The 16309-nt window shown below is 39.5% G+C and overlaps 1 protein-coding gene across 1 annotated transcript in view; it reads right to left on the bottom strand.

The window, feature by feature from the left end:
- crhr1 (corticotropin releasing hormone receptor 1) overlaps positions 1-16309 on the bottom strand; it is a 117553-nt gene that overhangs the window by 68784 nt on the left and 32460 nt on the right. Inside the window, exon 2 of the mRNA XM_008113400.2 lies at positions 8866-8950. Within this exon, the coding sequence (XP_008111607.1) occupies positions 8866-8950 (85 nt within the window). The remainder of the gene's footprint in view (positions 1-8865; positions 8951-16309) is intronic.

Here is a 16309-nt window from a genome sequence, read left to right on the forward strand (position 1 = left end):
TAGTGAGTTGCTGTGGCTGAAAAATTGACAATTGAAGCTTGATTGGCAAGGAGAGAAATAGGAAGAAATGTATGGATCAACGCTCACGATTGACTCATAGGATATTTTGATACAATCTGTTTTCAAACAGAAGAGGTCTGTAATATAAGGACTATCGTGGAGTAAGTTAGCCAAATAGAAAAATTATCTTGATAATAGTAAAAGGACAAATTGACCAGGCTTTATATCCCTGGGCTCTGGAGAATGCCAAAGTATCAACTTGTATCTGCGAGATCATGAAGGAACAACATCTCAAAGGGTTCCATTTTCTTCTTTGTAGGAGAAAAAGGATGATGGTGGTGGTGGTGATGATGATGATGATGATGATGATGATGATGATGATGATAGATAAGGATGCTTTATTCACTTATGGCCCTTCTTTTCCCCAAAACTTGAACTCAGAAGTAGCTGATAAAATGAAAGCACACACAAAGATGTAAGTAGAAAATACAAAAGTTATTGTAAACATTTGGTAAAACTACATTTATAATTCAAATTAAATATAACAAATTCAAAGACAAAAATGAAGAGCTGCTTTGCCCTCTGGGCCAGTTAACTGACAATGGCAAAATATGACGTTGTTTATTCATGTCTTCACTGTATTTATGCAATTAAAGGCAGGGTAGAGAATATGATTCTTTTCCTCTACATTTCACCCTTGCAACAACTTTTTCAGGTAAGTCAGGCTGAAACCCAATTCACTCCCAGCAAGTTTAATGGTTTAGTATGGATTAGTAACCTTTATCTCCCAAGTATCGATCTGATGTTTTAATCATTGTACCACACTAGCTTTGATATTTATACAGAATATGGCTGAATTTACACTACCAAATAACAGAGTTTGAACTGCATTATATGAGTCTTCACTAACCATATAATGCAGTTCACACTACCTTGTTTGGCAAAGTAGATCCACCCAACGTTGGCCACCCCTATGAGAAATGATGAAATTTCAATTCAAAGTAAAGAAATACGTATCATAGTGTATAATTAAACAAAGGACTTTGCTACCACTAATGATGTTCACCAGTGCTAAAAAAGGATTAGGCAAATGTATGGACAGGGAAGCTATCATTCCATGCAGTACATATTGCTGGAAAAAATAATATGTTTACATTGTTTATTTGTTTATTTGGTCTATACCCCCACCTTTTTCCCAGCACAGAATTCAAGGGTTGACAGTGACAGTTATATCATTAACCTTGGCCAGTCACAAAACGGTTGCTGACAACAGAAACATGCTGGTTCTAAGTAAGCCAATTAGCACACCTAAGAAATCGTTATTCTGATTCAAACCTTCAGATGGACTGAACATTCTTAATGATTTGTAACCTGGTGATCTTTCTCTCTTTATGAAGTTTCTTTACTTCACAATGGCTGCTGGGAGGCTGAAAAGTTCTTCTAGTTTTTATTCTTTATTTTTAATAACCCTACTTCTGACGTTAAATCTGATTTTTGTCCACAAAGAGGTGCTGGGACTGGCCCAACCACTAGACAGTGTGAAGCAGCTGTAATAGGCAGTAGTTGACATAGGAAAACATCCTGCCCTGAATCCCCTGAAGTACAGAGGTGGATGCCACTGGATCATTATCTTTCATATGAGATTCAGATGGGAGTCTTAATTGGCATCTATCTTCATGAAAAGAATTGGTGCAAGACATTTTGCTTACTGACATAAAAGACTATCTTGCTTTATAAGTCACTGGGCCCTTCCACACAGCCATATAACCCAGAATATCAAGGCAGAAAATCCCACAATATTTGCTTTGAACTGGGTTATCTGAGTCTGCACTGCCATATATCCCAGTTCAAAGCAGATAATGTGAGCTTTTATTCAGCTGTGTGGAAAGGGTCAAAGTCAGCAAGAAAAATGTCTTGGACTAACTCTCACATATGCGTACTCTTCTCTTACGCTGTTTTCTTCTCTCATGGCTTCACTTTAAAAAACCCCAAACATGCAATTGTTATATGAAAAAGAAAAGCTGGAGTCACTGTTGGTGTGTGTACAATGGCTGGGTCAGTTGGGTGTTGGGCGGCCTTTGAGAAAACATGTAGGCAGGTACTTGCAAACAGCTGGCATAATGTTGCCAGTTTGCCACTCACTGAAGAATCCTCAGTGCCTTTTGGGGGCTTGAAGGATAAGCTTTGCAGAGTCTAGATGATAGCTTTCTCTGCCAAGCTGCTTGTTTCTACAGCTTTGCAATCTTGGGGGCTAAAATTAAGTATTGACATTTATAGCAGGTAAGTCAGTCTTGGTTGGAAGAGACTGAATGAAGAACAACAAGCATCCCTTGCCCTGTCTCCCAATCCCATCCCACCTTGAACCTCAGCAGAGGTATTGCCTGTTGGAGGAGATAATAGAATTGCCCCACAAGCAAGAATTCTGACTTTCTGAATTAAAACTACCTTAATTCCTCAAATTTCTAGCATTCCAAAGAGTGAGACATTTACACCGAGAACTCTTACATTTGCTCAGTTTGCCTTCGCTTTGTAGTTTTGCTTGCCCCTTAGTTTTGGAGGCTTAAACTGTATTTCTAAATGCTCAGCTGACATTTTAAGTGACCGTGATGCTAGAATTTGGGGACTGAAGGAACATTTCTTTTGCACAGAGGGGGAGAAAATTCTTATTTGTGGGGAACAGTGTCTTCATTTTGCTCCGCTGTACCCAAACTCCTGCATAGCATTTTTCCAGGATGAGATGATCCTGTCAGAAACCAATAGGTCTTTTGTGTACAAAAAGATATGTACCTACAGGCTAGTGACCTCTGTTGACTAGTAAATTAAGTTCTTTATTGACAAGGCTGCTGTGAATGACAAGGACTGTTTATTATTTTCTTTAGTAACATAGGAATGGGTTATAGAGTACAAATCCAACTGCCTAAAACCCTTCACCTTTCACCCTTCAAAATATACATTATTTGGAGTGATGTGTGGCTTCTATTGCACACACCTTTTGGGGTTCGGTGTCAAATTTATGTTGGTAACACCCAACTCTATTACTTCTTTCCTCCTAAAGCCAAGGATGCCGTCCTAAACCAGTGCTTGTCATCAATAATGGACTGGACGAAGGCTAATAAGCCGAAATTAAATCCAGACAAAACAGATGTACTCTTGGTCAGTCGGAAGACGAATAAGGGTGTGGGGTTACAGCCTGTATTGAACGGGGTCACACTCCCCCCTGAAGACTCAGGTTCACAGTCTGGGGGTGATCGTGGACTCATTGCTGACCCTGGAACCTCAGGTGTCGGTAATGGCCAGAAGCGCCTTCGCATAATTAAAATTTGTGCTCCAGTTGCGCCTGAACCTTGAGACGCCAGATCTGACCATGATAATCCATGCCTTAGCCATATCCCGTTTGGACTACTATAATGGTCTAAACATGCAGGTGCCTTTGAAGATAGTTTGGAAGCTTCAACTGGTTCAGAGATCAGTAGCCAGGTTACTAACTGGAGTGCCATACAGGGAGAGAACTACTCCCATGTTACAGCAGCTCCACTGGCTACCGGTCTGCTTCTGGGCTAAATACAAAGTAATGGTCATTACCTATAAAGCCATACATGGTTCAGGCCCAGACTATCTGATCAATCTCATCTTCATATATAAACCAGCCCGGCCGCTGCAGTCAGCAGAGGAGGCCTTGCTCTCAATCCTGCCCCTGTCATAAGCACGGCTGGTGGAGACAAGAGAGGGGGTCTTTTCTGTAATTACTCTTATTGTTATAGTTATTGTAATTGTTATAGATGTTTTACTCTTGGGGTTATTCATTTATTTTTACATTGCTTTATGGCATTGAATGTTTGCCATCCTTTGCTGGAAACCACCCTGCGTCCCCTTGGGGAGATAGGGCAGGTTACAAATAAAATTGTTATTATTTATTTATTTATTTATTTATTTATTTATTTGATATACAACAAGATGAGTACACAGCAAACAAGATCACTATGCTGGTTTTTGTATCGCATCACATGTCAGACACTTCCCAAGTGTCTAGGACTATGTGCTGTATTGGCAAATAATGCATGCAGATCTGAGTAGGGTGGCCTTTTGCAACTGACAAATGGTAATTTTGTCAACGCCGATTGATTTCAAGTACTGGCCAAAGCACTGCACCCAATGTGCGGATCACCACTGGGACCACCTTTACTGGCTTGTGCCAGAGTTTTTGCAGTTTGATTATATTATTATTATTATTATTATTATTATTATTATTATTATTATTATTATTATTATTATTATATTGTATGACACAGCAAACAAGATAGATACGCTGGATTTTGTATCACAAAACCACAAGTCGAACACTTCCCAAGTGTCTAGGACTGTGTGATGTATTTTCGGATGATGCGTGCAGATCCCAGTAGGGTGGCCTTTTGCAGCTGACAGATCGTAATTTTGTCAATATCTATTGTTTCCAAATGCCGGCTGAGATCTTTTGACACGGCACCAAAATATTATTATTATTATTATTATTATTATTATTATTATTATTATTATTATCATCACATTTTGCATCAACTGACAGTGCAAAAAACCTTTCAAGAGCAGCCTCAAACTAAATGCCTTATACTGGTTTAAATGAAAGAGAATTAAAGCACAATGTCTTTAATTAAAATTCCACCCCACTTTAGGAAAGGAATACAACTGGTGCCTCAACTAAAGTTGACACAAATAAGGTGTGGTTGTGACTCATAGATAGAGTTATACATGTAGTTAATTTATTGCCAGTATTTATAATCTAAATTCAGGCTATTGCCATCTAAGAATAACAGGATGGTCTTTCTTGCAGAATGAAGCAGGGATTTCAGTCTTTCTTTAAAATCCTTCCCAAGCCGTACATTGCTAGAAACTCGTACATAGTCCCTTTAATACATTGATAATTAGGGAAGTAGGTGGAATGACAAAAGCAATTTGTCTGTTAAGAAGCTGAGCTGTACACATAGTCGAAAGAAAAGCTGAGGATTGCTAAATGAGTGTGGATGCATCAGATGCTTTTTAATGACTAGGATGTTTAAAAAACAAGCAACACAACTGAAGAAAGAGAGGAAAATAAGAACAACCGAGACTCTCTCCCCTTGCTCCCAAAATCTCTGTCTTTTTGGTTCTGGTGACCTTTCAAATGACATTTCAGGCAAAAATATTAATATTTATGTAATGTGAGCTAGCTGGCTTTTTGTTTTCACTCTGAAATAAGTATACAGGCCATTGTAACAGGAAAAGCAAGGTACTAGGAATGCCATATGCTACATACTCTTCTTAAGTATGCACAGAAGGGAAGATGAAAGAAGACCTGGGAACCAAAGATCTGAAACCCTCTTCGTCTTTTTCTTTCCACTTACTTTTTCTCCCATTAATTTCAACAAGAGGGACCTTTTTAAAAGGCAGAAGCAACTGTGTGGTATGTCCTGATTGGCACAAGCCATCAAATATTAGGAAAGACGTGGTTTATCTAAACTTGTACTAAAATCCAGGGTCTTTCCAAAGTTGGAATACTCTGGACTGTTCCCAGGGGCTACACTCTTAGTATCTATCTTGCAGTGGCACCAGGGCAGAGTCCAGATGGTCCAGTGAGGACAAAACCACCTTACCTTTGCTATCCCTATCACCGGAAACTTTTGATGACATCACTGATTTTCCCTCCTTCTCTCTAGTCATAGAAGGAGGAGCTCTGCCAATGTCATAAATATATCCAGCAACATCTGGAGCTCTGTCAACATTAGTTGTAGTGACCTAGGGTGCGGGGAAGGGGCAACAACCTGGGTCCCATTTGTCCCCTGCCAAAAGCAAGGAAAAGGGAATGGCAACGCTAACCCATGTGGACAGTGACCATTTGGATTTGACCCACTTGTGCTGTCCACACTTACCCCGCACTGCGAGTTTGCTCTGAAGTTTCAGTGACTCCAGAGCATTCCCCGACTTTGCTTAAAGACCCACTGCCATGCTCTGCCACTCCCAAAAAGGAGAAAGATGCATCCCAGCACCAATATCATGTGTGCACACACATATATACACATTTAACAGAGACATCTGTAGTGCAAGGGTGCCTTAAGTATGGCCTGAGTTCTGCATGGTCTGTTTTTGTGACTCCCATTGTCCCGCAAGATTAATTTGTATTGCATTTCCTGCAGCTTTAGAGCTCCCCAGGGCTTCCAAAATTTCTGAATTCTCATCTTTCTGGAGACTGGGGTCCTGTTTATCACAAAAGTCACATAGACATGCCTCCAAAGGAAGGAGACTTTGAGGGTTTTTAAAAAAAGCTTCCTGGCTTTCGAAGGCATGCCAAGAGAAGGCTTATCTACTGCCAGATAAGGAAGCGGCAGTGACAGGAACAGGCGGAAGAGAGTTACACATGCATGCTAAAAAAAATCTTCCACATCCATTCATCCCAGTCCTCAGATGTGTGTTATGTGCAGTGTTGCTTGGGATGCATGCTGTTGAGCGCATGAATTTCTACTACATGAACCTGCCAAACAGATGGTTGAGTGCGGGGGAACTTGGAAAGAAAAGTATATTTAGAAGGGGAGGCCCACGTTAAGAAAAAGCAAGTGACAGACAGTAAATGTATGCTGTATAAAATTAAGAGTAAAACAGGGGATGATCCTATGTTGCAAGCAGGGCTTTGACTGTTAAGTTTGGGAAGGTTATAAATAGAGAATCAGTAGGCTAAAAAAAAGGAAGTGGAGGCATATGAAGGGAGAAGGTGGGAGCCAATTATTTCTCAACAAATCATAATTATAGTAGCCAATTAGCCTTTTTTCTCCCCCGTTAAATTCACAAGAGACCCTGCTGTGTGTTTTGAATCCTGCATCAGAGCAGCAACTATGAAGCTGCTCATCCTTGAAAGTTACGTTCACACAAGACTTTTATAGTAAGACGGGCGAGGGTCACCACTGGCACCATGGTTTGCTGTTTGCTTGCACAATGTTGCCTCCTTTCTATCCAACTCATACTATAATACAAGAAAGAGGAGTATGCGATCAAAAAGAATCACTTTGTTTGCCGGGTCAGAGTATTTGGATCTTTTAAAAAAAATCTGGATTTAGGGATTAGGAGAATATCTTTGGATGCATTGTAGCTATCAAAGCCAGATGAGGTGAGGATGACCATCCAGAGGGGTTAAACTGAGTTTGGCCTTAGTTAGCAGTTTAGTTGCTCATGACCAGTCACAGATCACAGATTTTGTGGATCAGTCATGGGCAAACTTCGGCCCTCCAGGTGTTTTGGACTTCAAGTCCCACAATTCGTAACAGCCAGAGGGCCAAAGTTTGCCCATGCCTGTTCTAGAATCATTGCAACGTTGAATCAATCCAGAATTTTGTAACTATAGAACTAGCTTTTTTATCATGCCCCTAAAACAGCAAAACACACAGAAACACAAGCCCAACATTAGCCATGCCTGAAATCAAAGGAGTAGTAGTTTGATGAGACACCAGCACTCTTTGGCAGAGAAGACTGAAGACCTTATATAACAACAGCTCCTAGGATTCGATAGCAAGGAGCCATGGCAGTTAAAGTGGTGTAAACATCATCAATTCTATAGTGTAGTCTTTTGAATCTTTACACAAAACATTCCAAGAACGAAATTTCATTGTCTTCTGACCAGAACACATTGAGAATCTCTTAGCCTCCTTCCACACAGCTGAATAAAATCCCACATTATCTGCTTTGAACTGGAATATATGGCATTGTGGACTCAGATAATCCAGTTGGAAGCAGATACTGTGGGATTTTCTGCCTTGATAGTCTGGGTCATGTGGCTGTATGGAAGGAGCCTTAGTTTTTATCGCCTATCTAATCTAGTCTGCCAAAAAGTCCCCTCTGCCTTTCTACCCCCCTTACGTCTAATCTGAATCTGAATTCCTTCATGCTAGAACACTTGCAAAATTGTTTGGTATGATTTAATAGCGTAACAAATGTAATTCACACAACGGAATAACCATGGCAAGGAAGGCCTGTTAATTAGGCAGGAAATTATCTTACAAGTTCATTAATATAAATTAATGGGTGACATTTAAACACCATGCTGCAGCTCGGGTGGAAGAGAGCTTAACCAGCATTGTTCTAGCTTAAAGACGACACAAACAAATTGGTCTGGTGTGATGCAGAGCAAGGACAAGACCTTTGTAGCCTCAGACATTGACTGCAGCACTTTAATAGGATATAGCATTGCCAGTTGAAATAAAGGACAGGGTTGAGTAGGAGAAGGAATTTCAGCAGGCATTCTTCGCATGTTGCTGGCAATTCTAAGGGAAGAACCAACTTCAAGGCTAGAAGGAAGCCATGGTTTTCCTATTGCAAAGGCTGCTCTGTTTTCCAGCTACCACTTCACATTTAGTATCACAATGTCATCGAAATTAGATGCACACAACAGATCATTTAAGAAAGGGGATCTGCTATTCAGTTAACCTTGTAATGAAGAAGGAAAGCCTGGGAAATGACTATCAGAACAGGAGAGATATCATATTTTGCCAGGCATGATAAAGGGGGAAAAATGTTGTTGCAAAAAGATTTTCTAAGGTGTGCAAGTGGCTTGTAAAATAGATGAGGAGAAATTGTGTGTGAGCAGAAAAATACCATCATTTTTCTGTTGGAATGAGGGTCATAGTCATTCCGCTCTCATTGCCATCAGGTAGGAATACTTGGCAGTTAAATCTAACATTCTCTGAAGTCAAATCACTAACTGCAAAATTCAGAGAGCAAGTCAGTGGTCTCCAAGGCTTCAGAAATCACTTACTTTCTTTGCATCACTTTTTTTCACATATGGCTGTTTGTTCATAAAGCAGGGTGGCAAGCCAGCCTGCCAGAGTCAAGGAATGGGAACACACTTACCAGTGATGTTGGTGATAGAAGACAGGTTCTCACAGCGTTCATCCTGGATGGAAGCGGCAGCCAGGTTGATCCAGAAGAAAATAAGCTATGTGTGAAGGAAAGGAAAGAAGCTGTAAAATTGTAAAGAAGAAATGGACTATATCCCTCTTGTCTCTTACCTCATCACATTGAGAGGTAAAAGCATATGTCAAACTCAGGCTGGCTGTACATAAAATCACAGTATCATAGAATCATAGTTGGAAGAAACCTCATGGGCAATCAAGTCCAACCCCCTGCCGAGATGCAGGAAATCGCGTTCAAAGCACCCCTACACTTGATTCTAAAGGCAGTTTGACATCACTTTGAGATTCAACGTCTCTTACAAATAATTACAGCCAAAATAGATTAAAACATTATATACAAACAAACACACTCATACACTGTCTCACATTAAATATTGCAGTTATAGATTTGTAACCTAGCTAGGGTGCATCTACACTGTAGAATTAATGCAGTTTGACCCTGCCTTGACTGCCATGACTTAACGCTATGGAGTCCTGGGAGTTGTAGTTTGGTGAGACACCGGCACTATTTGGCAGAGAATGCTAAAGGCCATGTAAAACCTCCATGTTTCCCTAGCATTTAATCATGGAAGTAAACGTGAAGTCAAACTGCATTAATTTTACAGTGTAGCTGCACCCCTAGAGTTACAGATCTGCAATGCTCCATATTCCATAAACTGATGTAAATTTACTCTTAGACTATGTAAATACCCTCCAGCAGCCCATCTTAACAGTGAGAAGCTAGATAAGGCAAAGATATCTGTTCACAATTCCTTTTAGTCTGGAGCAATGCGTTGGAAGGGGTTTTGAAGCACCCTTGCATCATGTTTGGCACCTTCTCCCTATACGGCTGCTGGCTGCTCAGGTAAGCTGGGAAGTGTATGGGATTGAGCATAACTAAGCGGTCAATGTAGAATATTGGTGATCTATATGTCATTTTCAAAACAATTAAACAGACTATAGATTTATACCAATTTAAAATTCAATAAAAGACACAACAGAGAAAAATCAACAGAGCAGCACATTAAAAGTCCATTGTAGTCAATTCCTAAAAGCCTGATAGGAATAGGAAATGTTTTATTTTCTGGCAGAAGAAGAGCAAGGAAGGGAAACAAGCAATGGATGTGCTATTGTGATTTTTATAGAGCTTGAGAAAGTTATTTTTATTACCTCTTCCAGAAACCTTAGCAAATATTTTAGAGAGCAGAATTGTCAAAAAGCAGAAAAAACCACAACATTTGCTGAAAAGTGGGTCATTCAAAAGTTGAATGGGACATTTCCATTTTGAATAAAATATAACATTTCTGGAGGTGAAATTTATCTAAAGAGTTGAGTGCTTTAGGGTTGTTGGCATGATTTGATCAGTTTGGCAAGCACTGTACAACAAGACTCGAAGGTTATCATTTGTCAAGTACCGTCAAAAACTAAAAAATATAACTGCATGTCATCTATCAACTATTTGTCAAATATCATCCTATCAGGGAATGAAATTAAATGTCATGGGATATCAATATAGATGGGGTTTGTACCTTGGTCAGGCGAGTGATGCGTTTACTTTCCCATTTGAACTGGGAAAAAAATGATTCACCCTGCCTAAGGATTCTTTTATAAATAAGTTTTAAAAATATGTGATACAAGACTTTATAACCGGAAAAGCCAGATCTTATTTAAACAAGTGGCAGTTTAATATAAAATGCAAGCATCAAATGAACTTTGCTAGATAAGAAACCAAAAGCCCTGCTCTCGAGCTTTCCAACCTAGTGCCTTTCAGATGGGTTGTACTCCAACTTCCATCATCTCAGTGAGTATGGGAAAAGCTTAACTATTTTTTAAAATGATAATAATATATTTATTTACTTTATATACTTTATTTATATTCTGCTCTATCTCCCTGAGGGGACTCAGAACGGATTACAGGTACATATATGGCAAACATTCAATGCCATTATACAATTGACAGAGACAGACAGTACATAAACAGAGGCAAGGCTTCCCTCTTTTCATCTTTTCAGCTGGCTGTGCTCAACTCAGCCATGGGAAGGTGCTGTTTGTTTCATTTTTCACGCTAAGGAGCCTGTCATCCATGGACTCCTTTTCTGGTTGGATTTTTGCCAGCATGCTTTTCAGAGTGCTTTTTACCTCCCCGCCAAAGCGGTACCTATTTATCTACTTACATTGTTGTTTTTGAACTGCTAGGTGAGCAGAAGCTGGGCTGATGGCGGGACCTAGGCTTGAACTGCCAACCTTCCAGTCGGCAGGATCTTCCGTAGCAGGCGGTTTAACCTGCTGTGCTAGCTCGGCCCTAATGATGGGGACAGAAATATGCTTAAAGGCCTGAGAATTTTTAGCCCAAGAAAAGGTGTCCATATTAGGTAGGCTGCATAATAACTGAAAACGTACCATAGATGGACAGTTGTTGAGAGTAGGGGAAAAGCACAGCCAAAATCAAAACAGACAAGTAACAGAAAGTCATTTGTTTACTGAAAATCAGCATTCCTTTCTTTTCTACATAACCAAAGGCTCTTGGCTGGAATCCTTTGGCATGATATGCATACATTACCTACATACTAGAAGCATTTAGAAAAGCTTTTAATGGTTTGTGAAGATACATAGTAGAACCACTAGAAAGAGTGCACAAATGTGCATGAGTACTTCCAATGTGCCAATATCCCAAGTCCCGATGATCCTGACGTGCATTTGTCACACTATACATCCGTCACTTTACTGGTATATAATCCAGATTATCAAAGCAGATAATCCAGATTATTGATTTTGAACTGGATTATATCAGTCTACACTGCAATATAATCCAATTCAAAGCAGATACTCTGGATTGTAACATAAAATAACAGGGGCCAGACTTAGCACCATGGACTAACCATTAGCTGCAAAAAAGTTTTGCTGATCGAAAGGTCAACAGTTCGAGCCTGGGTCTGGGAGAGCACCCGCTAGCAGATCGAAACCACCTAGCAGATCGAAACAGAAATGTGAGTTGATAAATAGGTACCGCCTATTTAGGTACCGGCCTTAGGGATGTCTAAGGACGACAGAGCTCCTCGGCATGGAAGATGGGTGACAGCATACCAACCCCCATCCCACACCTGATGGTCAGAGTCGAGCATAGCCTCCAATGCTGGAAATAAGATGGGAAATGCTTTTACCTCTATCTGCGTGTATTGTTTGCCCTTGCTAATTATATAAGGCATTGAATGCTTGCCCTATATGTGTTCTGTAATCCGCCCTGAGTTCCCTCAGGGAGATAGAGCAAAATATATAAAGCATATTATTATTTATTATTATTTTATATGGTAGTGTAGATGGGGCCTGGGTCTCCCCATATTGTAACAGCATCCCTGAATACAGATGTTATAAAATTGCCTAGTTCTAATTCCTGGAGACATACGTTTTCTTATGAAAGATGTAAGCTGCAGCAGGATTGTGTGTATTCATTAGTGGTCTCTCCCTGATTTATTTCAGAAGGACATTGTAAAGGGAATGTAAAGAGAAAATTGGGGAGAAGCAAACAATGAAGATTATCCACTTATGTAATACATGCCCACTGATAGTCCAGAGCTGCTTGCTTTTTTTTTTTTTTTTTGCACTGCAATTGTAGTACTGGTAAGTTTTTTGCAGCAATTGAAGTAAGCCAAGATGAAGAGGGGGAAAAGGAGGAGAGAGCAAAGCAGACATTTTCAAAGCTGCTGAAAAAGTGGAATAACAGAGGATTAATCAGGACTGCTGCTACCAGATCAGGCTAGTTGGTGGTGTGCCATTATTATTTTGGTATCTTTTTTTAAAGTTAGTAAATCTGACATTTTTTGTTCTTCATTTTGTTACTAATATATTTTACAGTTAAGATGGACAAAAATAACCAAGCTGTTTAACAATCGGCAGGAAAATGTTACAACATAATGAATGACCTGCAGGGAATAACTCTGAAACTACAGAGTCATCCAATTAATCTAACAACAGGCAGTAGTGTTATGAGAATACCAGGAAATGTAAAGAATTTCAATTGAATGCATAATTTGACTGAATATCATAACAACATCACATTCTTGCTGTGATGTTGCTATGATAAGCAGGATACAAAGTGGGGGGTTTTTTTTCAGAAGAGGGGAGGAATGATTGGATAAGGCTTAGGCTGTAGATGGCAGGATGGATTGCTCATATCTTCTGCCTTGCAAGGAAAAGTGGAACTGACATTGGACCTTTATCAGCATTCTGCAAGGTCTGTTCTGAGCCTTACTGCATTTTAAACTATGGGTCGCAGTCCCAAATGGGATCTTCTCAGCTCAGTGTTGGAGTCCTGAAAAAAATTGGAAACAGTAAAAGGTTTCTGAATGTCACCCATTTATATAAATCAGTTAGCAACAACAGGCAGTGTTTAAAATGGACTCTGGAGAAGATGCTTCAGCTGTACTGTATACAAAAGCAAGTACAGTGTTCCTTCACCACTTCGTGGTTCACTTTTCACGGATTCGTTGTTTTGCCGTTTTTCAATAACATCTAAAAGACTATTATAAATCATAAAAAAATTACAATTTACAGACTAAGGAAGGGAAGAAGAAGCCGAAGGAAGAGAAAAGGAGCCCAAGCGGCAACGGGAGGAAAAGGAAGAGATTTATCAACACACGATTGGTTGATAAAGACTTAAAATAGTGTATAACTAATAAAATATAAAAATAAATATAGTGTCCCTACTTCACGGATTTTCACTTATTGCGGGTGGTCCTGGAACCTAACCCCAGCGATAAGAGAAGGAACACTGTACTGTTCTAGTATCAAGGCGTAAGCCACTAGGGGGTGCTAGAGAAAGAGAAGGATAGTCTATATTATGGAGGAGGTGGAGTTGAAAGAGGAAAACCATTTCCCCCATTTTTGCTGGTGATCTCCCCTCCCTTCCCATATCATAAATGAGGTTTGTTTCCACGACAGGGACATGGGTGGGAGGGATAACAGGAAAACAGGGGGAAATGATTTTCCTTCTTTAACCCACCCTCCACCCCCGTAAAATGGACTATCCATCTCTCTCTGATGCCCCCTTGTGGCTTTTGCCTGGATAATGGAACAGTACTAAAAAGGAAAATCAGCCTGTTTAGCAAGCCTTGCAAATTTTGATTTATTATCAGTAAATGTTTGATTTTTATACCTATTTTACATACCTATATGTAAAGATTTCTTTGGCAGAACAGGGACACGAGTGGAAAAAGTTTAAGAAACCCAGATCTAACCAATCAAAACTTTCATGTTTGCAAATGTATTTTAAAATGAGCTGATTACACACACACATTCTCAAGGTACAATAAAATGAAAACTAAACATCTGTTTTGTCAGCTTTTGCTTTGTTGATTTCTTTGGAGTTTTATTGTCTTAAATACTTCATCTTTTTAACTACATTGGTACAATCCCGTTATCTGCATGACTGAAGAGCAGTTTCTAAACGTTCTGATAAATATATCACTATTATAACAAGACTAAAACATTGGATAATGAAAAAAATCAACCTTTATTTATGCTCCTTCCTGTAATGCATTGCAGTAAAAATGAACACACTCATGTTAGCTGTTTTGGAGTAAACTGCTCTGTGTCAGTGATGAGCAAGAATTCAATTTCCTTTGTTTTTCAGTTAAAAATATCATAAATTACTTCATAAATGCGACTGAAGACACTTGAGACTCAAGAAAATCAGAGTGAGAGAGAGAGCAAACCAGCAAATCTTCTCACAAATACTCACAATGGCTGCTTCTTGGTATTGAAAACATTTTGTTTTGTAGGTTTTTGTATTCATTCATATTTGTGGTGCACATGATGTATCCCTTATCTAAAATTTTTGTGACTAGAAGTGATATGGAAATATCTTTATTTGCAAGAAACACACATAAAGAAATTTCTTGGAAATGGAACCAGGCCTAAATACAAAATTTATTTACATTTCACAGACAGCCGCTCATGTGGACAATATCAAATTTGGAGTATAAAGGATGCTCAACTTTTACTGAATTAGGATTACCCTGCTCCATAGCCTCTTCATCTTTGCTGTGCTGCAAATAGTTGCACCTGTTAAACTGAGTTTTCCAAGAAATTGTTGTTTTCATCTGCTTCAGCATAAAAAGGAAAAGGGAAGCAGGAAGGAAAAAAATAGAAACCAGCAGTATCTTTAGAACTGAATCATATTTTAACATGAGTTCTTCTGGTTATCAATCCATTTCCTTGGACACAGTGACAGAGTGATCTTTGTTACTGTATCTAAGGAAGTGGATGGATTGTTGCTGTCACTGTATCTGAGGAAGTGGATCAATAGCCACAAAAAACCTCACCCTAAAATAAGACCAGCCTTAAAGGTGATGCTGGATTTCTTTTTTCCTCCCCTTCACCTTTTTTCTTCCAATTGGATTTACCTGATATATGTAATAAAAGTTGTATTAAATTTGCAAATATCTTCATCAGTCAGAGAGAAAGAATTCTGGACTAAAATATATCTGAAATAAATATATATGACTATTCATTCCTCCCTACTCAAAATACATTTAGATTTGTCCATGGCCTCAGACAGCCAAATTCCAAGGTGCCTGAGAAATACATATACACTGATACTTCTGGTGACAGGACACACTGCAGACCCAATATTTCAAAATCTGTGACAAGATTCAATTGCTGTATCAGTAAGTATTCTGACAGTTATATATAGAGAAAAGACAGATAGTACTGCAGCTTTGGTAGAATTTGCCAACAGTGCTTGGGCACTCCTGTTATAATTGCTTTACTTTAGTGTGTGTGTAATTTTACCTTTTGCTTACAAACAAGCCAAGCAATGGCTCTGTGCATATGTGTGTGTGAGAGAGAGGAGGAATGAACACATAAGTCAGAGTCAACTTGAAGGGGATGATACAGTAACAATACGTCCTTTTACGTGGCTTTGGCTTAAAGTTGACTCTGAGATATGGCCATCCTAGGATACGGATTTTCTTTTTTGGAAAATTTATTCAGAGGAGGTTAGCTATCCTTTGAGAGTAAGAGAAGTGATTTGCCCAAGGTGACCTTGGATGAGAGACTTTTGCTTCACTGACTCCTATGGAGGTTTAACCAGGCAGGTTAAACCGGTGTAAACCTACAATGGAACAGCTCTGGATTCAGAACATGCAGCTTTGTCCAGATGCACTGGAATGGCATCTGCTCCACTGGGTTGTGATATCCTCTGTGGTAACAGAGCTCCATCTGAACACTTGATCACTGTGGCTACCTTTGCTGATGTCCGAATGTGGTGTTTGTGTGACCAGTAAGAAGGAGAGTGTCCATCTGACATTAGCAGAAGTGATTGCAGTGGCCAGGAACTTGGATGGAATTCCATGACTGGTAAGGAGCAGCATCAGCATCATGCACATTGATGGCTCTGTATAAAT

Source organism: Anolis carolinensis, chromosome 6 (assembly GCF_035594765.1).
Source record: "Anolis carolinensis isolate JA03-04 chromosome 6, rAnoCar3.1.pri, whole genome shotgun sequence".
In the NCBI taxonomy this organism is placed as follows: domain Eukaryota; kingdom Metazoa; phylum Chordata; class Lepidosauria; order Squamata; family Dactyloidae; genus Anolis; species Anolis carolinensis.